Genomic DNA, 24,972 nt, shown 5'->3' with positions numbered 1-24,972 from the left:
AAATCACAACACTGACATCCAAAGGGGTTGTACCAGCTTGCATTCCCACCAGCAATGCAGAAGTTTTTCCTTTTCCCCACAACCTCTCCAGCATAAGTTGTCTTCGGTGTTTTTGATCTTGGCAACCTTCCTCAAGACCCAGCAATGCCACTTTTGGGTATATATCCAAAAGATGCTCAATCGTGCCACAAGGACTTGTCCTCAATTATGTTCATAGCAGCATCGTTTGTCATAACCAGGACCTGAAAACAACCTAAATGCCTTTCTACCAAAGAATGGGTAAGGAAAACATGGTATTTTACACAATGGAGTACTACACAGCAGAAAAAAATGACATTTTTAATTTTGCAGGAAAATGGATGGAGCTAGAAAATATTATTTTGAGTGAGGTAACCCAGACACAGAAAGACAATTACCACATGTACTCACTCATAGGTGGTTTTTAAACATAAAGTAAAGAAAACCAACCTACAAACCACAATCCCAGAGAACTTAGACAACAATTAGGGCACTAAGAGAGACTTCCGTAGATCTAATCTACATGGGAAGTAGAAAGTAGAAAAAGACAAGATCTCCTGAGTAAATTTGGAGCATGGGGACTTTCGGGGAGGGTTGAAGGGAGGACGGTAGAGGCTGGGAGGGGAGCAGAGAAGAGTGTAGAGCTCAAGAAAAATCAATAAAAAAAGAAAAAAAAACACAAAGAAACAGAGGAAGAAAATTTATAAAGCTTTTCAAGACCTGAAAATAGAAATAGAATGAATAAAGACAACAAAAACTGAGGGTGGGAAATATCCTTCCTTTCCTATTCATAAGAATTCACTTTCCAGGGAAAGCACCCTCTCATTGTCTCCATCCCCATGTGTCCAGTTTTGCTTGTATCATGGTTGGTCAGGTGGTTTTGAGATGGCCACTCAGGCCATGAAAGCCAGCTGGACAAGGCTCAATAGACTTGCTGGCTCCACTGGAAGTTTCCTGAGATGCACATCCCATATGAACAGGATGAGGAGAGCCAAGAGGGACATCTGAGTCCCCAAAAGATGTCTTGTAAACATTGCCATTTGAAGGGCAACTCAGATGGCCACTGGTTTATAGATGGAGAAACTGGAGGCCAAAGGAAGGTCAGGCAGAGCCAGGAACCAAAGAAGAGTGCACCCCTCAACCACTAAGATGTGAGGATCCCACAAAGACATCACCTGACCTCCCAAGGAGGTCCATGATCAAGTAAGGATGAGTCTTCTCCAGAGCTCGGTAGACTTGCTCTTTGCAGACCCTGGTCCAGGACCGGCTGAAGCTGAAGAGCTTCCACATCTTGTCTTGGGTGGTGGCTTCAGCCCGCACTGCCTCATACTGCTCTTCACTCAGCACCAGACCATGCAGCTTGTCCAAGAGAGGGTCCACTGATGTCACTCGGGCCACCAGCTGCTCCCGATGCTGGTCCACGAAGTGTGGCAAGGTAGGAGCATCTAGGAGTGAAGATCAATACTGAGCATAGAAAGGGTCCTCCAAGGACTCCAATGTCTGCTCAGTTCTTGTTTTAGTTTTTTTAACGTATCTCATCTGCATTGTGCACTCCTGGTTCCCTTCCTCCTCCGGGAAGTCATGAGAAAAAAATATGTGTACCCTTCCCGGGGCCAGTTATTAGTCTGACACTCTGCCTAACTAGGAGAAAGGGTTTATGGTAAAGTGTTCAGATTGGGAGTGGGTAGTATAGTAATGTATTATTTGTGTTTTAATAAACAAAGCTTGCCTGAAGATCAGAGAGCAAAGCAGTCATACTAGTCAGCCAAACAGGCCAGGGAGTGATGGCACACCTTTAATCCCAGGACTTGAGAGACAGATGCAGAGGGATCTCTGTTAGTTCAAGGCCAGCTTGGGTTACATAAGATTTAATCTGCCTTAAAGAGAAACAGTGCTCACACTAAGGTGATCCTAGCACTTTGGATAGCATTTTTTAATCCCAGCACTAGAGAGGTGAAGACAGGAGTGATATGGTTGGGTAGAGAGGAATATAAGAGGGAAGGGACAGGAACTCAGTGTAGTGTGGAGAGTGGGCTGTGGAGTTTGGGAGTTTGTGGATACAGGATCTAACCCCATTTCAGTCTGAGGTAAAAATGAGAGCCAGTAACTGTTCGCTTTGCTGTTCTGATCTTCAGGTTGAATCTCAATATCTGTCTCTGGGTATTTATTATTCATGCTATAGGGTGGGGTTATTTTCAACAAGGGAAGCCAAGAGGCAGGAGAGAAACTCTGCCCTGGGGCAGGTACATGGCATACCTGTCCTGGTAAGGTTTGCAAAGTGAGCCTCCCTCCTTTCTCACTGACCTTCTCTCAAGGATCAGATAATCTACCTGTGAAATACTATTGGCTTCTCTGGCCTTGTATAAGTGTTACTGACCTTTGTGGACTGTAGAGATCATGGGCTGTGCAGGCCTGAGGTCTCCTGGAAGAAAGGAGAGATGATAATCAGTAATGATGCCTGTCACCAACAGTCAGTGCAGCTTGTGCGTCTCCCAACCATGCCTGTCACCAACAGTCAGTGCAGCTTGTGCGTCTCCCAACAATGCCTGTCACCAACAGTCAGTGCAGCTTGTGCGTCTCCCAACAATGCCTGTCACCAACAGTCAGTGCAGCTTGTGCGACTCCCAACCATGCCTGGGATTTGAGGTAGAACTAAAGGAATTCTGACATAATCTGGAAGGTGAACATTTCCTTACACAAGGACTCGTGGAACCAGACCTATCATCATTGAGAAAGAAGACATGTCAATGGCAACAGGCATTTCTCCCACAGGATCACAGCCTCAATTTTATCTTAGATTATATTTCTTGTGAAGAATGTATGAAGTCCCTTACTGATTTAAAACATTTGACATTTGTTTCTGGATAGAAAACTATATTTTGTCCTTGTTTCACCTTGTATACTTACATGCCACGAATATGTGTTCCTGATTTGATGGCAGATTCAACATGATGTGAGACTGCACACCAGGAAATAACGAGTGAATTTTCACACTCAGTGAAGGGGGTTAGTAAATTTCAGCTCATAAATAATCCCAAGTGTTTGAGAAGATTCTAAGTTCACTGTGCTCTAACAGTTTAGGGAAGTCATCCCAAGGACCCAGTTTGTAGTTTTGGAAGCCCTGATTCCATTTGTATGAAATAAGAGTGATATTGCTTATACTCCATGCTATTTGGACCATCTTGTTGCATCTTGACTTACAGATAAACTGGAACATCTAATGAAGAAAGTGATTTGAGTGACAGTGAATTAAAAAACCCAAATGTGAGATTGGGGATACAAGTGAGGCATGATTATAATCTTCCAGTATTTGAATACTTGCCCTCATGGAAGAGAATAGATTTTAATTAATCTCAAAGAAGAGAATTAACAAAATCATGAGGAAGATGTTGGCTTAATAAAGAAAAATAGCAACATTGCTCCCATCAGCTAAGAATCACACTGTGACATATGTATGAACACTGTTTAAACTTTCCACACATCCTATGAGTTACTCCATCTGATCTTGGTTTACAGGTGAGGAAGGCCAGATTCAAATGAGTTAAGTCATTTCCCAAGATCATCCGAAGAGTAAATACTGGAGTGAGATTCGAACACTGGCTGATGCTGGGGTAGGTCAGTTCTCCTGTGACTCAATCAGGTCAAGGCTGAGCAAAGCCTGTTCTCTGACCACATGAGGAGCCTGTTTCTAGCAGCTCAGGAGCAGGAATCATGACTGTTTGACAGCTGTCAAAGGCTGGACATCCCCAGAGGTGCTGATAAGAGGAATTAGTTTTGGCATTGTGGATGCTGAACTAAGACTGCACTGTTATTTCACTAAAGAAAATTTTAGACTTTTATTTCCACTTGTCCATGTAAGTTTGAAAATATGAAAAAAATTACTGGCCAACAAGTAAATAAATAAAAATACACACTCGTGGGTCAGAAACCTCACAATATAAATGAAAGCAAACTATAAGAAAAATTTTGAGGTATATATATTTATATGTATATAAAATTATATGAATATATATTTTTAAATTAAATTAATATATATTTTATATATACATATAAAAGGAAGAATTGAAGAAAGCTTTAGAAGATGAAAAGACATCCTCCCCTCACACTCACTGTTTAGAAGAATCAATATTGTGAAAATAGACACCCTATTGAAAGCACACTACATACTCAATGCAGTCCTGATTAATATGGCAGGGACATTCTTCACAAATAGCGTGGGGAAAATGCTGAAATTCATGTGGAACCACTAGAGATATAGAATTTCCAAGGTAATTCTGAACAAAAATGATTTTGTAGTAAACTTCATCATATCTTCTTTCGAAACCAATACTAGAGACATAGTAGTAAAACCTGCATGGTATTGGCACAAAAAGATGTGCAAATCAATAGAATAGACTCGAAACCTGGATAAAAGTTCATATAACCATAGCTACCTGAACTTCGACAAAGAACCCAAAATATACTTTTATAAAAGACAGCCTGTTAAACAAGTGGTCCTGGAAAACTATTTAGCAGTGTACAGAAGAATTAAACTAGATGCCTGTACCACACCTTTAAAAAATTAACTCTATTTCCCCTTACCCCCATCCCACCCCACCCCCAAGTTCCCCTTTCTTTTACTCTAACTCTAACCACCTGTTTTGGATCCAGCAAAAGATACATAACTAATCTGGCTATTTCGTGACACCAAGAATTAACGACAACACACCTTTCCCCGCTCAATGACTTCTTCAACCTTTTGGGGTATCTGGACCTAAACAAATTTACCTGGTTTCAGCAAGGCTTCCCATTTGAGATTTCCATTCTTCTTTTCTCTGATATGCAGTTTAATCTCTGAATCCATGCGGCCAACAGAGATCTCAGAGAAGAGCTGGGATTCCCTGGGGCTCCGGTAGCACAGCTCCAGTTCCTGAAGGGGGTGAGGACAGATTCTGTTTCAGGAGCCTCTACTCAAGAGAACAAGTGTTTTCCACACCCCTTTACTTTCTTATTTTTGCACACCATAGAAGACACTGGCTTAGACATTGAGTGTCTTTTGCAATGAGTTAACCCATAGCTTTTGAATGCACATCTTTACTCAGAAGGCTGGAACATTGTGAAAGGGGACATAGAATGTAGCAACAGAAGATATGGAGAATGCTAATGGGCCCAGCTTAGCCCACATACTATTCCTTTTCTCGTCACTCTGACAAAAACATGGCAGGAAACAACTTAAGGGAGGGCTTATGTTGTTGTTTAGTTTCATGATGGAAACGCATGTAAACTGGAGCTCTGTTATTTGTGGCAGGAGCTTGTGGCGTAGCTTGTTATATATGATCAGGAATCCAAGTTTGAGGTGAGGAACAGGTTGAGGCTATAGCCCTCAAGGCCTTCCACTAGTGGCCTGCTTGTGATTGTTGGCCTCACATATTTGTTTCACAACTCCCCAAACACTAGCAGTAACTGGAGATCAAGTGTTTAACATTTACACCTGTAGGAGACCTTTCAGATTCAAACCATGATGAATGAGAGCTCATCTTGAAGTCCTTGACCCAGGACATGCTGCACGGTAGGCTGTGCCCTTCTCTGTACTGTATTAAAACCAAATCCTCAGTTCACCAGATCTTCTGTGTGATCCCTTAAATTGCTTTCCACTTAACTTGGAAGTTTTCTTGCTCATCCTAAAGCCCAAATCATTTCTCCCCAATTTCAGTTTGCTGTAAATCCTTGTAACCTGCACCAAATCTGGCATCTGATCCTGTAGAATAGCAAACACCTGGATGCTTACCTTTGGAATGATTTCCAGGTTCTTGGAAGCAGACACTATGTACCGTGATCCAATGTAAAGAGAGTCTACTGGGGGTGGCTTGTGTATTCGAACAAACTGAAACCCCATTTCTTGTTCATCAATGGCCTAGGGAACATTGAAGACAGCGATTTAATTAGATTTCAGTACTACAACAGCTAAGTGATCTGAATAAGGTGAGTTGGTCGATCAGTACAATTTTGTATGATGGGGTGATGTCACCTCCAGGGAACGCTTCTGACTTGTATTCTGCCATACAGATTGTTAATTATTGGCCTCTGTCATGTTCATTGTAGGAACTGTGTCCCTGACAGAGAAGAAGGGAGTTGGATACATATTGGATATGGAGAATTTCCATTCTTCTGATGGGAAAGAAGGTCATAGAAGGATGTGTAGAGATAAAGGTGTGTTAAAGGCAGTTGATGAACCTCTGTTGTGAGGGGGTCAAGAAGACTGCAGACTCATAATCACCAGGGCTCCCCTTCTAGAACTGTATCCCCACTCCAAGTGGAGAATTTCTACAAAGGGATAGCTATGTTTCAAGTATTCTGTCAATCTACCCTAGCCGCAAATTTCTGGTCCTCAGTGTTACCTTCTGAATGGTCCAGTCATTGGGGATCAGGTAGAGATGAAGAGTGACATCCTGGAGATTGAGGTAATAGTAGATCAATGTGACAGAAGTAATGGGGATGAAGTTCCTTACAGCAGGCATAATTCTTAGTAGAACTCCCATTGGGGAGAAGCTTGGGTTTTCCAAGACTGTGTAGCCCTGCTCCACTTTGGCTGGCACTTCTAGGACCATCCCGTGTCCTTGAAAGTGGGCCACGTGGAACCAGGAGGTGTCGACCTGTCCCTCTGTGAAAGAACAGATTCAATGACAAGGATTTAGTGTTTCAACTGAACTGTGCTTGGCTGGAAAAAGAACCCACTATGATTTAGAATGGCGGTGGTGCTTAGAATGAGAATTGGTGGCTGTATTTGGTGGAACTTCTTGAGAAGGAGTGGGAGATATGACACTGGAATGGGATTTGAGGTTATTTCTTTTCTTTTCTTCTTTTTTTGTTTTTTTTAAATCATTGTCTCCAGTTTTATTTCTCTCTCTCTTCCTTGTCAATAAGGATGTGAGCTCTCAGCTCTGTTCCAGTGCTATGCCGGCCTGCTGCCGCCATGCTTTCTGCCATGATGGTCATGGACTCTTAACTCTGAAACTCTAACCATTCCCAAATCTTTCTTCTATAAGCTGCTTTGGTCATGATGTGTTTTCAGCTTTTAGTTATTTTTTGTTTAATTGAAAAGCCATAAACAAAAAAATCTTAAGTTTTATTAATTAATTTCCAGTGAGTACATAACAGATTAATAAATAATTTCCATACTCTTGGTTGACCATGCTGTGTGATGACTGTGATGTACAACCAGGAGTGACTCCTTCAGATTAACACTCATTGGAACAGCCTTGGCTTTGACCTGTCTTGCTGCTGGAGGAGTATTCACAGTACAGTGGAAATTCTTGATGGCCTCATCCATGGATCCTACAAAGAATACATCCTCAGAGGCCATTGTTAGAGACTACACATCCATTAGGTTCTCTGAGGTGCTGCCATGACTAGCCTCAGTGTCTTCAGAAGTAGTGCCCACTAATGTGCTTGTTGCAGGATGGAGTTTGCTGTTATGAAAGAGACCAGGGGTACCTAACTTTGTTCACTGAAGACAAGTTGGATGCAACCACGGAAACATTAGTGTCAAATGTGAGCTTGATGAAATCTAGAATCACCTTGCATACAGGCCTCAGGGTATGATAGAAAGAAACTATCTTGATTGGGTTAAAGATTTGGGAGGACCTAACCACTGTGGAATCCATGGACTAGGATCCAGGGTTGTGTAAAATGGAGATGGTCATATGAGTACAAGCATTTAGTGGTTTCTCTTCCCTCTGTTGACAAAATTTATCAGGCATTGCAGGCTCAATGTTCTCAGATCTTCATGCCATGATGAAGTATTCCTTTAAAGTGTGTGCCAAATAAATCTTTCCTCTAAGTTTCTATAGTTAGGTATTTTGTTTGAGCTACAAGACTTTGATAACTTATAAACTTGGATATAAAATTGATACCAGGAGTTGGGTCATTGTTATAATGATCCTGGTCACATTGTTTTTAGGCATTTGGAAGTGTTTTGTGTCTAGAATGTGAAAGAGTTTGGTCCTTAGGACTAGGAAAGTCCTTCTATGCTGAAAGCAGAGCTTATGGGTACATTCTTTTGGAAGCAGGGAAGACAAGAATGCTGAGAGAGGGGGTGGAGGCCAGTCCATGACACTTTCAGAGAGGTGGAAGATTTCCATTGAGAAATGTAAAAGGTGCCATTCATGTGACAGTTTGGCCAAGAATCTAGTTTCGGTGCATAAATGCCCTCAATATGAGTAAAGTTGAATTTAAATATAAAATACTATTTGGCAGGAAAAATTCCAAGACATAAAACATTAACCCTGATTCAAAAAGAAAAATCAGTTGTAAATATTAGAGATCAGCATCACTGCAGGGAGAGCACAGTGACAATAGGAAAGGTGAGCTGAGGGCAAAATCTCACTCTTCATGGGCTCATCTTGTGAAGAACAAAATTCATTTAAAAGCAGAATGCATTAAGTGATGGTGTTCCCTGTTCCACAAATGCAAATGCCCAAGGAAGTATTTCCCCATGGTCAGCACATTATTATTATAGGGTAGCCACACCTCAAGCTGCCAGCATCACTTGGAAGTGTCTTCCCTATAGTTTTTAGGCATGAAAGATGCTAGATTGATGGGTCACCAAATCATGCTGTGCTGCAGGAAATCCTACAGCCAAAACCCGTTATGTTGCCCGCCCACTTGGGCGTGGCCTCTTCTACTATTTATGCCAAAACATGCATCTGGCCTCTTTTCTGGCTGCAGGATTCGGTTCCTATTCTCTGTTCCAGCAGAGGATTCTGATTTGTGAGTCTACTCCTAATAAATAACCACCTATTATTCTTGATTCTGACCTAGTATGGGATTTCTTTTAAGCATCCTTCTTCAATGCTGCACAGTTTCAGATAGCAGTGAGGCTAGACAATGTTCCCGAGTCAAAGAACCTCCAAGGATCCTGCAAGCTCATTCTATGAACCTTTGAAAATGAAGCCTAAGGTGGAATGGAAATCCTTGAATGTTGTAGAAGGCAGAACCACATATTATTTCTGCTTAAGAAAGTTTTAGGCAGAGCAGAGAGATGGTCTAAGGAGAGGCTATGTGTGTTTCATGTGATAGAACTGGAGGGGCGGAGCTACCTTTGTCCTTTGGAGACCAGTGAATGACATCATGAGCTCCACAGTTTGATACGAAGTTGCAGGATTTGCTGTTTATGCTGAAGAGTTTATGTTGCTGTGGTCTGATAATTCCTTGGTGTGCCCTGTTTCTTCTATTTTGGGATGATGATGTCTATTCTGTGTCATTGTATGTTGAGAGTATGCAAATTCTTTTTTATTTTATCGGAGCGCATAGTGAAGACATTGCCTTGAATCTCAGATAAGCGGTGGTCTTTATGGATTTGTTTTTACCCATGGACCCTTGTAATTGGATTGTACTTTGCATTATGAGGGACAATCAAATTTTTGGAGATATGAGGCAGAAAGTTAGGATTTAAAGTGATGTGCCTGTGTGCCAAGTTGTCACTGGGCAGAATCACAATGTTGAATGTCACTTGTCACCCTGATGTGACCCCTGCTAAAGGAGGCACCACTCTGCCTCCCACCATTTGCCTCTCCTTTCAGCACTGAGTTTGCTTCAACTTGCACCATGACAAACAGAATTGCAATGTTTATTGTTTAGCAGAGAACATTTCTATTTCTCTTGGGTGATTGCTTGGAATCAATAAGCAGCAAAGAATGAGACCATGACCTTGGTTTTCCAGGAAGTGGTGTAGCTTGGAATTTCAATCAGTGATGCTAGGTAACAATATCAGATGGAGCTGCCAGGACTACAGTGTTTCCTGTGTGCTTGTTTGGGGCCTTGAAACCCTGGCTGTCCCCAAGTCCTATTCAGTCCCAGTACCAGAGTCTGGTACTTACTCATGCTTTGTGCTTTGCAATTTTGACAAAATCTGGGGAGATGCTGTACCTCTCCAACTTCCCTTCTTAGGGTTGTTGTAAACTATGTCCATATTCACAAATATTGTTTATAAATGTTTGTTTACATTTAAAGGGGGGTATGATATAGAGGTGAATACTTTGCATTGGTATGGATCTTGGTCGATTTTGTTATACCATGTATATGTATTTCTGCTCTTTATTACGGTATTGTGTTTTTGCAACTTATTTAAAAATGTAATGTATAATTAAAAAATAGGTTAATAGAGAGTCATCTATAGTAGTCAGGCTTTTAAGCATGTTAGTTAGGTTTTCTAGATATATAGAGATATATTTCAGTTAAACAGATATTCTTCAAATCTTTCAGAGACCTTCAAAATATGGCATTGGAAATGTTTTAATAACTTAGAACTTTTCATAGAGTGAATGCTAATCAGGACCTTCCCAGGACTTGAGCAGAATGTGGGATGCTGGAATTTCATTGCAAATACCTGAAGGTTTTTTTTTTTCCAAGACACCGACTTACCAAGTTCTTTCATTTCTTTTCTCATTTTGGGTTTTAGATACAGGGACTTATTGCATATTTGTGGATATAAGTAATTATTCTCCTGCCTTAGCCTTTGAAATTGTGATATTAATGGTATGTGCTACCACATGGCCCTGGGACTGTCCTTCCCACATGTATTGTGGCTTCCTTACACTGTAACAGAATCATTTCCTTTCAGTATCCTGTGGGGAAATTGTCTGATCTTAGAGAGGAGGTAAGAAACTGGCAAGACAGTGGCCTCTAAGGAAGAAGCTTGAATGGAGAGTGTGGCAAGTGTTGGAGAGACGAGGAGCTTGATGTGGAGCTGCTGAAGTGGCCATGGACACATTAGGGAGGCCCCATCCATGTAGCAGTGCTCCCCGTCAGGTTCAGGAGCTCAGGATCTTCTCTGTGTGCGCATGTCACTATTATTTTTATTTGCTTTCCTGCTTGATTTCTTCCTCTGCCGTTTTCTCTAGTGGGGCTTGCTGTGAACTATGAATACCTTTGACCTGGGGAAACCTGGGGGTGCTGAACTTGGTTTCTATTTAATCTTCTCCTATTTGCTGGAGCTGCCTGTGTTTCTGTTCTAATTTTCAATACTTCTTTAGGTGTTGTGTCTCCCTCTTGTGGCTCTCATCACTTTTATAATGAGAACATCTGCTGTGAGCTGGATTCTCCTAGTGTCTATGGTGGACTTATTCCTGTGCTCCTTGTAGCCAAAGAAGTAACTGACCTCAGTAGCCACTTGTACAACAACAGATTCCTTGATGTTGTATTTTCCTTACTTAATCACAGTCTGGCTGTATAGTCTAATTTCCTCTTGCATTCCAAATTCTCTTGTCTCAGCCTCCAGAGAGCTGTAGTAATGGCTTCCATCATGAGATATTTCACAGGAAATCTTACATTTATTAAAATATCTTCTGAAGGAATCTTTGGTGATGACTGAGATTGGGACAATTTATGAGTCTCCCTCTTTCCTTAGGACACCATTATTCTGTGGCTCCAGTTCTCAAATGAAATCTGAAGACATCATTTTCTCCCTGCCTGTAGCAATGTAGTGGAGTGTTGGTAAACCTTGGGTACCAAATGATCCTTGTTATTTTTCTTTCCAACAATGTCTTCACATTGTTCAATTTATTTTGTTTCCTGCTGGACTCTTGTGAGATATGCAGTGTAAGGAGCACTTATTAATCACCAGTTAATATAGCTACTGAGAATATCACTTTCCACTCAGGGTCTCCTTTAGTTAACATAAAATAAAGTATAAGGCTTGGAGACATGTGCCTCAAAGAAAATACATCATAGACAAAGGGATGACAAAACATCTCAGTGTCGGTGTACACAACCTGCTCTGCCGTGCTAAGGAAGGCATAGACCTTTCCTCATCACCCAACACTCTACACTGTCCTATATGACCTCTCAAGTCCTCCATTTCCACCACCCTACTCCTTTTTTCGAGACAGGGTTTTTCTCTGGAGCCCTGACTGTCCTGGAACTCACTTTGCAGACCAAACTGGCCTCGACCTCATAGAGATCAGCCTGTTTCTACCTCCTGAATGCTTGGATCAAAGCCATGCACCATCACTGCCTGGCCTCCACCCTACTCCCTATCCTTCCCTTGGTTACCTTGGAGATCCACAAAGTGAGGGAGGTACACAGCAGCCACAGCTCCCTGCTCAGCTTTGATATCAAACAGAGGTCCAACCACCATGTGACTGTCCTGCAAGGGAGTCTTGTCCAGGTGTTGGCTCCAGGCACAGAATCCAATCTCAATGGTAACTGCCCTTGTTACCACAAAGGAGAGTCCTATGTTGGGACAGTGGTAGGAACCATCCACAGGGAACTGAACTCTAGAAGAGGGAAAGGCAGACACCAGTGAACACCAGCTCTGTTCACCTGCAGGATGCAGACCAGGTGAAGGGTTGGGGACACAACAGACTTAAGCCAGATGGCTCTGAGTTCTGTTTCCTCTGTGGTCTGTAGGTGATCCCTGACTAAAGAAGTCATTTAACCCCAAACTGTTTCTTCATCTGTAAACAGGGGTAATGACAACACCATCTTCTAGACCTGAGAGTACTGAGTGTTCTAGAGTAAACCTACAGGTGACACACACCTGGAGCAGTTAGCTAGTCCTGTGATGATGATGATGATGATGATGATGATGATGGTGGTGGTGGTGGTGGTGGTGATGAAAGTGGTGTGTGTGTGTGTGTGTGTGTGTGTGTGTGTGTGTGTGTGCAGTTCTGGGGCTCAATGTAGGACCTTGTGCACACTCGGCAAAGGCTCTACCACTAAAGTACACCTTCCTTCAGATTCTAGTGTTTATATTCCTTAAGAATATATTTCCCTAAAATAAGAGTCTATGTGCAATTATTAGTGGTAAATACTTGTCCCTGAAACAATGCTTTACCAAGATCTTTAGAGATTTTCTCCAGGCTTCCTGCCTGGTGACTGGTGGGTGGACAGGCTTCTGTAGGAGGAAGTTAAAGTGACAGTTTCTCCAGCTGAGACAGTGGCTGTGACAGTGTTGGAGGAGGATCCAGGTTATGTCGGATACCATGACTGTGCGTATAGTCACTCATTACTCATGAGACTATAATTCTCAGAGGTCAGGGCTGCAGTATGCATCCTTTCGTTCTCAACTCCTACTGGGTTCTTGGCACACAGAGGTTGTTAGTAAGCAGAAGTGCAGAGACTACAGGGATTTAAGGGAAATCCAAGAGACAGAAGTAACCAAATATTATCATGGCAGGGATGCTGCTTACACCATGATTAAAACAACCAGCAGAAAGTGCACATTTCAGATAATGAGCAAAGTTTAGTACAGATCGTTTAGATGGAATGAAGGACTCAGGCCAGCTCTGTTGATGTGGTAATGGTGTGCTGGTCATGGAAGACGAGGTCCTGTTTTAACTAAAAGGGAGGTGTAGGGATGGGGAAATGTATGTGGTAAAATCTAATGTCCTGGACTCACTCTACTGTGACAGTGATGACAAAGGGGGAATGTGAGTAGTTGAAACAATCTTGGAAAAATGGTTGCTGGAACTGTGTAATTGGACAGGGAACTTCTTGTGCTCTCCCGTTTTGCACATTTAGGAAAAAAGTATGAAAAAGATACCCATTTATAAAACAGCTCAGACTTCTTATTCCCATCCTGGCCTTGCCTTCTGCATTAGTAAGGGGAGGAGAGGACACAGTAGAAACTAGGTTAAAAAAAATGTGTGGAAAATGTGCTGGGGAATGTCACCTTTTCCAGGCTTAGCTCACCCACCTGTACAGGTTTCTTTCTCTGTCAATCACCTCTGTAGTCACAAGTGATTGGTCCAAAAAGTCATCTTCAGTCCCCAGTGGTTCCATGTGTCTGTGTTCTGGAGAGGCAGGAGAATATGGATGGAAGGTCATTAGTGGTGCAAATTATGAACACCAGTTCTCTAGAAGATGACAGACTGAGGTCACTCCATGTTGTCCAGTCTCATTTCCACAGAAATCCCCATTGTTGGAACATGGCTAAACACTTTCCAGGTTTTCCATTCTAGGTTTTAGTAAGAAGTGTGCCCATAGTTTTCATCACTGTTCATGAGCCTTCCTGCATAATCTTAATTTATATATATATATATATATATATATATTAAATATATATATATGCATTTTATTTTATTGTCTTTTCACTGTACTCCTTAAGCAACTATTCCACCATAATATCTGCTTCCACACCAGCTGCAGTATTTTCTTTCTTACTGGTCTATATATATTGATTTTCCTAGTGTGTCTCAAGTGAGTATGCTAAAAATAGAGAAAAGAATATAGCTCAAAATATAGATGAGCAGGGATAGGGAGATGAGTCCCAGGCCATAGCATCTAGGAATGAGACACAGAGTCCTGGTATAGAGCTGAATGCAACTCACAGACTTGAGAAATGGTCATCAGCAGGCCCCCATCAAGGCAGGGAGAGAAGGAAGCAGTATTCCTTCTAAGTTCTAGGTGTGGAATGTCTTATCTGGGGTGGTGTTCTTTTGGAGAGCCTGTACAGTTCTATGTCAGAGACAGGGGCATAAAAATGATGACCATTTCAAGAACATCTGTGGCAGATAATTTTTTTTGTATAAATTTGCGCCAATGAAATCTCAACAATATCTTTTCCTCAGCAAGATCTTCACAATGACAACACTAGTTGATAAGCGAATTTAGATGGCAGAGATTTCACAATGTCCCACTGCTAAATGAGAACTTATAAGTGATCAATAGCTGGCAGGAGAGGGATAAAATCAGTATTCTCCAGGAAAAGATTCCTAATAGGCGATCAGTCCCCAGTGGTCAACATGAAACATATATATGAACAACTGTAAATGGACTCATCAGGTTGTATTTATTTATACACATGTATGTAAATATACATGTATTTAACAATAATATTAAAGAACAGCTCATGAATTTGAGACAGAATTGGTTGGTGGGACACAGGAGTTGTTGAAGCAGGCAGACTGAGGGCTGGAAATGATGTAAATATAGTACATGTGTATTAAATTTTTGAAAAGATATACAAATAAAAAAAGAAGTGATGACTTCCTCCCACAGATGTCCCTTCATTTGACAATCATGATGGCCTGGGACTGAACCTGTTACATACCTGACTGTAGTCTCTGCTGCTTGAATGAGGTCAGGCTGTCACCCATTTCTTCTCCACCCGGGTTCTTAGTAGGGACCATCACATGTGGCTTCCTATGCACAGACATGTTATTTTTTTCAGATGTCAGGAGAAACCATAGAAACCAGAGCTGTGTACCCAATAACCTGACATAAAATCCAACTCATCTGACTTTGAACTTGGTCCCATGATTCTTCTCTGGGACAGAACTCTATGAAGTCCCCATCCTCTCAGGCATCCATGCTGCTAGAACAGGGATCATCTCAACCCCTCCTTTGCTTTGAGTGTGTTCCCCAGTGTTTACTCATTAGAAAGTTAACCCCAATGTCACAGTGTGACAAGATGAAGATTAAGACACAATGAGGTCACGAGTGCTCTGCTGTCATGAAGGGGTTAATGGCATCATTACAGGAGTAGACTCCTGTGCCCTAACAGGACTTGTCACAAAAGCCACATGGTGGATTTTTGTTCTCTGAGAATTTCTGTATCTTTTGAAAATGTAGTTTCGGCTTTCCTTCTTCCAGTATTTAGGTTTACTGGTGCTTACCATTGTCACACTTGCTGTGTCCAGAGGACCCACCTCTAACTCACCTTTCACATTCTTTTTTTCTGATCAAAGAATTTATGTAGGCGTTTTATATGATTCTATTTTTGCTAAAAGCTAAATGAAACCTCCCCACCACACAGAACCCTTCCTCACATTGGTTTCTGTGGTTCCTGGTTGCCTGGATCTATTTGTCTTTCCCATTACCTCAGGACACATTTCCCACCTCACCTCTGGACCAGCTACATAGAGGCTGGGTTGACCATTAGGAATTATGTGTCCACTCCTTACCATGTGCTGGAGATGAGCAGCTGTGGATTCTCTGTCTGCAGGGCCCTGAGCTCCATAATCACTGGGTCACTGAGAGGGGCCAGATCCAGCCTGCAAGCACAAGATGGGGCTATTTTTTTTTCTGGGATCCACCACAGGAACATGAGGTCTCAGGGTCCAGTATTCTAGATTCTTTTGTCTATAGTTGGAGCAAGTGAGGAGCTTTATTAAGCTTATTCTTGATCCAAATCCAAGACAAAGAATGGAGAACAGCAAGCTTAGCAGACAGAGATATGTCCATGACACAGTCTCAGTGGGGTTGGTCAGTGTTCAGGCAGATCTGAAGCTAGGATGAGGACTTTTGGAATTTTTCAGAGCTGAAAAGAAGGGTTGGCCCTTTTTACCCCTCCCCCACAAGGTAGTTATTGGAAACAGACTCTCCCAGGGAAGGGAACAAAGACATAGATGAGGGGACTTATATTGACAATGAATCACAGAGTTGCTATCAGCATTCTCAGCAGATGGAGGTCACGGCCATATCCCCATAGGCATTCTGGACAGAGAACCAGCTCAGGCTCCTGTAGTGAAACCCTATGACCCCCCAGGGCTTCAGCCACTTTCTGTTCTAGAGCTTTCTCTAACTCTTCCTTTGCCTAGACTTCTGTCTCCAGGTGGGCCCAACCAAAGTCCAGTTCTCTATCAGGCCTATGGAAAGCCCTCATGGACCATCCAATAGACAATAAATAAATTGTTGTAAAGGCCCTCTTACAACAGTACATTCTCACAATACTGTTGATTCCATAGCATTCAGCAAAGTTCGGCAATGGTGTCATGCACTGATGTTAGATCTTTATCTTTCTCTTCCCACACAGGCTTAGCAGGACAGAACTGTGTGTGTTTGTGATTGTATCCCTAGGTGCCAGATAAATGCTTAGCACAGAGGGTCCTAATATGGATGCATGGCTGTATGTATTCATGAATGAATAAATGATTGAATCACTGTCCTGGAGTAAGGCAAACCTGGAAGTCTGGTAAGGTAATAGCCTGGCTAATACATATGACTGCACAGTGCCCAGCTACCTACCTGGTATTTGTTTTTACATATGTACACTTTATGTCATTAGAATCCATGAGGTGGGTGAGACATTCTACCTGATAGATGAAGAAACTGAATTTTACAGAATACGGTGACTTGCCCAGGTCTCAGGTATAAGCGGCACAGCTGGTCAGGAGTCACTCTGACTATGCATTCCCCTCCCACTTCTTTTCCATATCCTGTATTCTTCACTCCCTCATGTCCCTTCTTTTGCCCCTGCCTAGAATGGAAATCCTGGGTTTTACTTACCGAAGGATTCTGAGTTTGCAGGCAGGAATCCTGAGCCACTGACACAGCAGCCTCACACCAAGGTCTCCCAGGTCATTCAGTTGCAGGTCTAGCTCAGTCAGGCTGGAGCTGGCACTGAGCACTGGGGCCAGGTCCGCACAGTGGCTGAATGTGAGGCCACAGTTGACAAGCCTGCATGGAGATGCTCATCGTCAGATTCTCCAGGGATCACTGCTCTTTGGAAACTGTTCTATGGTTTCCCTTTGTGACCCTGGCATGCCGTGTTAGCAGTGCTTAGCTTTTCTAGTGCCTTTTCTAGTCTGGTTGGATAATTCCATGCTTTCTAGGACTGAGCTGCAGAAGCATGGAGCACAGGTCGAGACGCACTGCTCTGCTGTGACTGGCCATGACAGACCTCCATGAGACCCAGGACAGCTCACTGATGTGTTTCAAGAGTCATCTAAAGTGACATTCACCAATAGAATAAGGACATGAATCACTTGTTATGGGAAATCATAGTAAAGATTGAATCTATAGAAACAGCAGAGGGCTGGTTATAAGGGCAGAGAGCAGGAGGAGGTGGAGATGCCATTCCCCTGCCTGGAGTTTTCTTTCCCTCTGCTTCATTTAGTCTCCTCTTCTGTGCTCTTCAGTTCTCCTGCAGCTGCTTCCTCAGGATGTTTGCTCCACTGGAGCCCTCATAGGCCTGTTGTTAGCAATAGCTAGTGGGGGTCCTTGCTGAATGTCAGTATTTCAGGATCTCTAAGAATAAAATCCGTTTTCCATTTTTTTATTTATTAAAGATTTCTGCCTCCTCCCCGCCACCATCTCCCATTTCCCTCCCCCTCCCCCAATCAAGTCCCCCTCCCTCGTCAGCCCAAAGAGCAATCAGGGTTCTCTGCCCTGTGGATAGTCCAAGGAACACCCACCTCCAAAAATAGAAAACGTTTTCCATTTCTTTATCATAACATTCTGGCCTCTGTTATAGGTGTGGTTCAGAGGCTTTGGTGAATATGTGGATGAATATAAAACCTCACCCTAGACCCATCTTTGCCTCTGTTCTCCTGTCATCTGTCTCTGCTTCAGAGAAGAACCCAAAACAGACTCACCACAATGTCCTTAGTTGGCATCCAGGGCATCTCAGGGTACTACAGAGACTCTGCACTGCATACTGGCTCAGTGGATTTCCACTTAGGTCCAGCTCCTGCAGACTTCCTGTGAACTCAAGAGTGGAGAAGAGAACCTGCCAAGTGGTATTAGTGATCGGAGTCCACCTGGACCTGAGGGAGAGGGAGAGGGAGAGGGAGAGGGAGAGGGAGAAGAAGAGGGAGAGGCAGAGGGAGAGGGAGGGAGGGAGGGAGGGAGGAGAGAGAGAGAGAGAGAGAGAGAGAGAGAGAGAGAGAGAGAGAGAGAGAGAGAGAGAGAGAGGAGGCAACGAGAGATGTGATTCATGTGTGCATGGTCTTACGTGCACAGCCTCACAGGGCAGAGTAGGTTTCTATCTGTCTGAGCACCAGGACTCAATATGTCATCCCAGGATTCACTAGCTTCGACCTGCTCCTTTGCTCCAAGATCTGGATCCTTTCCTGTGTGGTTCCTCATCTACATCCTTATCGTAGCATTTGGTGTGCACATTTTGTGTCTGTTTCTGACTCAGCCTGGGTGTGTTGGTGCCATTGTCAAAGGAGCAACAGATGATGGTTAATATTTAAGGTGCCAACCTACCAGAAAGACATTCTCTGATGGTAAATTTCATTAAGCCAGACCACGCTACAGACTCCAGAATATCTTTTGCCCCTGTCTGTAACTTCACATGTGCTACTGCAAATTTCCCTGCATCATAGCATGATTATCTCATGAACATATACTGACCTACTGGGCGTTTTTATCTGGTGATTGTCAAAAAGAATACTCCTCCTTAAGCTGAATTGTCTAATTGATATCAATAATGTTAGCTTATACAGAATTTTAATGAATAAAAATGCAGGTAAAAATGATACGCAGTCAATGCCTATAAAAATAGCTGAATTTCCCCCAACTACACAAACAGCTGTGCAATAGCTTAAAATAGCTTTAGATTAGATCAGGTGCCTTGCTAATGTTGTTTAAGATAAACAATTCCAAGAAAGTCAATTTTGTTTCCAAGAACATATAGCCAGCTTTCTGATTTGTCGAACTAAGGTTAAAAGTGCAGAGCAACCTAAGTGCTGCGTGCAGTATCTTCTGCTAGGTCTGACTGGTAACCTAGGACAGTGACTAACTCTTCTCACAAGTTCCAAACCTTGGTTTTCTTATATGAGCATGTATCCTGAAGACTCAAAATTCAGCAAACTAACTGTTTTTTAAATACAGAAAATAATTTGACTTCATAATCCTGAGAAAGAGTTACAAGTTTATATTTTCTTGGTTTAATGCCACACACAGTACAGAAAATACATTTTAAGATTTAAATGGATTTAGATCACTATTACCAATTGAATGCCAATTGAACTAATATTAACAGATTTATGGTAAAATGAGTCCAAACAAAACTTTATAAGTGACTCAAAGAATGCAGAGAAACATTGGACTCTGTGAGTCATAGATAATCCAGAATTTACAAATTCTTATTCCAGAGTATCAGTTCAAAATGCTTACTTAGTTGTGAGTAGGTGTAAATTGCCTTTTTCCTACCTGGGCGAATAGAGGGCAGAAGGTCGAAGCAGGTAATACAGTCAGATATGTTCTAAGTACACAATTTTGGTTTATTTTTTGGGTGGGGGCTATCCAGCAGTTTAGGATTATGACTCCTTTCAAATCCCTCATAAGATTACCCCTCAAGACAGGTAATTATGTGACTGATCCTTTCCTGGCAGCTGCAAGTTACAGCCCACCAATTGGGGAGCTAAGTGAGCAAAAGTGTTCCTTCCCTGTTCTGTGACAGGTTGTTTAGATTTACTGCATGTGAGTTGTCAGGGTGACTCTGAGTTTAATCATTTACTTAAGAAATGGTATGTGACCTTCAAATATAACTCCTGTATGGCCTGAATAATTTTGTGGCGTGTTTGAGGTGGGATGCCCCTCTGTATATCTATATGTTGTAAATATGTTTTACTACCATTGGTTAATAGAGAAACCACTTTGGCCTGTGGCAGGGCAGAATGTAGCTAGGCAGGGAATTCAAGTAGATAAAGAGAAAAAGGGTGGAGTCAGGGAGACACCAGAAGTCACCAGAGAAGCAAGCCACAAGCCTTATTGTAAAATATAGAATGATAGAAATGGTTTCATTTAGGTGGTAAGACCTAGTTAATAGTAAGCCTGAGCTAATAGACCTAACAGTTTTTAATTAATATTAAGCCTGAGAGTAGTTATTAGGAACTGGTGTACAGGAGAGAAACTTCATGTTGCATGTATTTAAGCTGTAAAGAAAAAATATGGAATATCATAAGAGGAACATCTTTAGAGAAAAAACATAAGAGAATATAGAAAGTAAACAATCAGGAAAGTGTATAAGGGTCTGTCTTCCCTAAACCTTTCAGATAGAAAAGAATTTGTACACTGACTCCTGTATTTACTTCAATACCCTGGACAGTCTAGCGATTCGGGAGGGTCATCTGTCTATTTGTTACTTTCATTGGTTAATAAAGAAACTGCCTTGGCCCTTTGATAGGACAGAAAATTAGGTAGGCAGAGTAAACAGAACAGAATGCTGGGAAGAAGGGAAGTGAGGTCAGACATGATGAAGCTCCGACCCAAGATGGACATAGGCTAGAATCTTCCCGGTAAGCCACCACTTCATAGTGCTACACAGATTATGAGAAATGGGTTAATCAAGATGTGAGAGTTAGCCAGTATGACTCTGGAGATATGGGCCAGGCAGTGTTTAAATGAATACAGTTTGTGTGTTGTTATCTTGGGGCATAAGCTAGCCAGGTGGCTGGGAGCTGGGCGACGGGAAGTGGCCTGAAGCTCCTTCTACAGTCTAGGAGTTGATTCTTCTCTAGACTGCAGTACAGGTGCTCCACTGTGTGTGAACAGGTGGCTAATATCTTTTCTTTTTAATCTAGAGTCCTCGGGGGGACCTTGTAAATTAAGACAGCCTCTTCCTTTTGATGTGAAATTACCAGCTTTCATTTGGAGCGGAATTCTAGAGTCACGTAAAGGAAAACTGGAAAGGGGGTGGGAAGACCCAGCAATACCACTCTTGGGCATATACCAAAAAGATGCCCAACCATACTACAAGGACATCTGTTCAACTATGTTCATAATAGCATTATTTGTAGCAGCCAGAAACTAGAAACAACCAACATGCCCCTCAACTGAAGAATGAAGAAAATGTGGCACATTTTACACAGTAGAGTACTATTCAGCGGTAAAAAACAATGACACCTAGAAATCTGCATGCAAATGGATGGAATTAGAACAAAACCATCCTGAGTGAGGTAGCCCAGACCCAGAAAGATAAACATGCTATGCACTCACTCATAAGTTGATACTATCTGTAAAGCAAAGGATATTGAGCCTATAGTTAATGATCCTAGGGAAGCTAAGTAACAAGGTGAGCTCTAAGAAAAACATACAAGAATCCACCTTTAAAGGGCAAATAGACAAGATCTCCCGACAAAATTGGGAGCATGGGGGTGGGTGTAGATGGGAGAGTAGAAGGAAAAGAGGCCGGGAGAAGCGGGAGAAGAAAACTTGAGGGAACGGGATAGTCAAGATGTAGGAAGTACAGACATGAGAGCAAGAAAAGAGATATTTTGATTGAGGTAGCCATTATGGGACAAGCAAGAAATCTGGCATTAGAGAAATTCCCAGGAATCCACAAGGATGACCCCACTTAAGAGGAGAGGGTGCCCGAACTGGCCTTGCCCTCTAGTCAGATTGACAAATTTCTTAAATGTCACATAGAACCTTCATCCAGCAACTAATGGAAATGGAAGGCAGAGACCCGAAGCAGAGCACTGGACTGAGCTCCCAAAGTCCAGTTGAAGAGTGAGAGGAGTGAGAATATGAGCAAAGGGGTCAAGACCGTGATGGGAATACCTATTGAAACAGCTTACCTGAGCTAATGGAAGCTTACCACAACTCAGTCAGACAAGGAAGAAGCCAGCATAGGTCCAAACTAGTCCCTCTAAATGGGGTGATAGTTGTGTGGTTGAGGCAGACTGCAGGGCCACTGGCAGTGGCACCAGGACTTATTCCTACTGCTTGTACCAACTTTTAGGGAACCTGTTCTCTTTGGATGGAAACCTTGCTCAGCCTAGATATAGTAGGGAGGGCATTGAACATTCCCTTAGCAGTGTGCCTTACCCTCTCTGGAGAATGGATGGGGTGGAATGGGGAGGAAGGTGGATAGAATGGGAAGACAGGAGAGAGAGGGAACTAGGATTGGTATGTAAAATTTTAAAAAAAGATAGTTTGTTTTCATTTCAAATAAGAAAAATAAAATAAATAAAAAATTAAAAAAGAATTACTATTGTCATGGTGTCTCTTCATAGTAATACAAGCCATAAGTCAGTGTATATATGTTTATATGCTTGCTTGTTTGTGTGCACTCTATGTGAGCAGAAACCTGCAGAGACTTGAAACAGGGTATTGGAACCTCTGGCAATGCAGATAAAGGTGGTTGTGAGCCATCTGATGTGGGTGCTGGGAATGAATCCACACTCTTTGCAAGAGTATCAGGATCTCTTAACGGTGGCACCAGTCTCTCAGTCCCCACAGGATGGTAGTTTTGATGCGTGTTTAGTATGTACACTGACTGAGAGTGGAACTTCAGGATGTGCTATCACAAAACAAGAGGCATCATTATTAGCACACACAGAAGTTGTTCACTATGGTAGTTAGAAAGAAAATGGACCCCAAAGAGAGCTTCAATTTTAGAAGGTGTGGACTTGTTGGAGGAGGTATGGTCTTGCTGGAGGAATTGTATCATTGTGGAGGCGGGTTTTGAGGTCATATATATGCTCAAGCCATGCCCAATGAGACAATCTACTTCTAGCTGTCTGATTATCAACATGTAGCAGCTATCTCTCCAGCTCTGTGTCTACCTGCAAATTGCCCTATCCCACAGTGATGATAATGGGCTGAACCTCTAAACTGAAAGTGAGCACCAACAATCAAATGTTTTCTTGTCATGAAGTCTCTTTAAACAATAGGAACCTGAACTAAGACACTCACCCTCCCATCCTTTATTCCTTGACTTTAACCAAGGTCCACCCATTTTCCTTATGTGGAATGGCTTCCTACTTCTCTCCCTGCCTTGTCTGATTTTCCCCTCAATTTTACTCTTTCACTATTAGTCAAAGCCTCTCCTTATCCCAAGGGGTTGTTCACAGGCTCTGAAGACCACTGTCCCTGTAAGCAGGCTGGTGTTCCTTGTTTCTCTGGCCCTATCTTGTCTCTGTCTCTGTATATACTCGGAATTCTTCTGAAGCTCCACACCAAGCCACTTCTATTTCCTTCATCTGTATCAAGGTCATTCAAGGCTCACTTCTTTATAACCATACACTTAGAAACAACTTATACTGGCCAAGAGCAGGGAAAAAAATCAATTTACTAAGATATTCTCTCTAAGCAATATCAGAAGGCTACTCAGAAGGTGAGTACTAAACCTTTAGTACCAGAGAAGATAGTCTTGATTCATTAAACAAATAAACATGAATATAAGATAACAGAAATTGTGTGGCTCAGGAATCCCATAGAAAATTATATACAGAAAAGATTCAAGGGGGTGTAATATTTCTTCTTTCATGCTGTTGATCAAACCTAAGGTCTTGGGCTTATTAAGTGAGGTATTTTGAATGAAAGGTCACCTAGACATGCAAATTTGAATGCTTGATCCTTAACTGGTGGTTCTCTTTGGGGAGGGCTAGGAGGTGTGGCTTTATGGGAGGAAATACCTTACTGGGGACAGGATTGAAGATTTCAAGGCCCTGAGCCACATCCAGTACATTCTTTGTGTTTCCTGCTTGTGGTTCAAGAAATAAGCTCTCAGCTGCTACTCCAGTCATCATCCTTTCCCTCTGCCATGATGGACCCTGATCCCTCTGGACAGAAGCCCAGATAAACTCTCCCATAAGTTGCCTTGGCCATGGTGCTTTTTCACAGCAACAGAAAATTATCCAACAGAGTAGGCAATCTCTGTACCAAATGAGTAACATCCTTAGTCAATGACATTTTGAGACAACATCACACTATATAGCCCAGGCTAGACTGGGATTTCTGACCTTCTTGTGTCAGCCTTCTGAGTTTGGGAAGTCAAGTGCACACTCAATATTTAATGCTACTATCTAAGAAATAGAATTCTGTAAGATACTAATTTTCTGTTGTTTTGATAATTGATAAATCCTCAGTCGTCTACAGAAGTTTATTTTTATTATTCTATCCTATTAATATAAAATAAGAGTCATTGAGACAACTTCCTACAAGTATATAACACAGTTTAATTACATTTGTTTTCTTTGACCAGTTTTCTCTCCTCTCCTCATCCTCTTCCTGTTATCTAACCTTTGCTCCACTACTTTTAAGCTATTTATTTTTCACATGGTTTCTTGCTGTGTTATTCAGATTGGGTGTCAAAGTCCTCCAAACTAGATAACAGTTGTTTCTGATTATTTCAACAATCACATCCTGTGTAATTAGAGTAATTGGTTTTCTTCTCTTCCAATTTTGAAATCTTTGCGAGAACAACTGTATTTCTCCTCTTGCAATTGATTGGCAGGGCCTGGTATTAAGTCAGTGCTTAATGAAACATCTAAAGAGGAGAGAGGCACATATTGAAAC

The 24,972-nt window shown here is 42.1% G+C and overlaps 1 protein-coding gene across 1 annotated transcript in view; it reads right to left on the bottom strand.

Annotated features, from left to right (window-relative positions):
- Positions 1-1,155: 1,155 nt before the first annotated feature.
- Positions 1,156-24,972, bottom strand: part of LOC142831592 (NACHT, LRR and PYD domains-containing protein 1a-like) — a 41,161-nt gene continuing 17,344 nt past the window's right edge. The window contains exons 3-13 of the mRNA XM_075941805.1: positions 18,315-18,485; positions 17,227-17,397; positions 15,903-15,992; positions 15,050-15,141; positions 13,694-13,790; positions 12,049-12,272; positions 6,396-6,658; positions 5,786-5,911; positions 4,786-4,927; positions 2,396-2,440; positions 1,156-1,463 (exon numbers count right to left, since the gene is read on the bottom strand). Of these exons, the coding sequence (XP_075797920.1) occupies positions 1,156-1,463; positions 2,396-2,440; positions 4,786-4,927; positions 5,786-5,911; positions 6,396-6,658; positions 12,049-12,272; positions 13,694-13,790; positions 15,050-15,141; positions 15,903-15,992; positions 17,227-17,397; positions 18,315-18,485 (1,729 nt within the window). The remainder of the gene's footprint in view (positions 1,464-2,395; positions 2,441-4,785; positions 4,928-5,785; positions 5,912-6,395; positions 6,659-12,048; positions 12,273-13,693; positions 13,791-15,049; positions 15,142-15,902; positions 15,993-17,226; positions 17,398-18,314; positions 18,486-24,972) is intronic.

This window comes from Microtus pennsylvanicus, chromosome 11 (genome assembly GCF_037038515.1).
Source record: "Microtus pennsylvanicus isolate mMicPen1 chromosome 11, mMicPen1.hap1, whole genome shotgun sequence".
In the NCBI taxonomy this organism is placed as follows: domain Eukaryota; kingdom Metazoa; phylum Chordata; class Mammalia; order Rodentia; family Cricetidae; genus Microtus; species Microtus pennsylvanicus.
The sequence above is the reverse complement of the archived record's forward strand: the minus strand, read 5'-3'. Positions and strand labels throughout refer to the sequence as shown.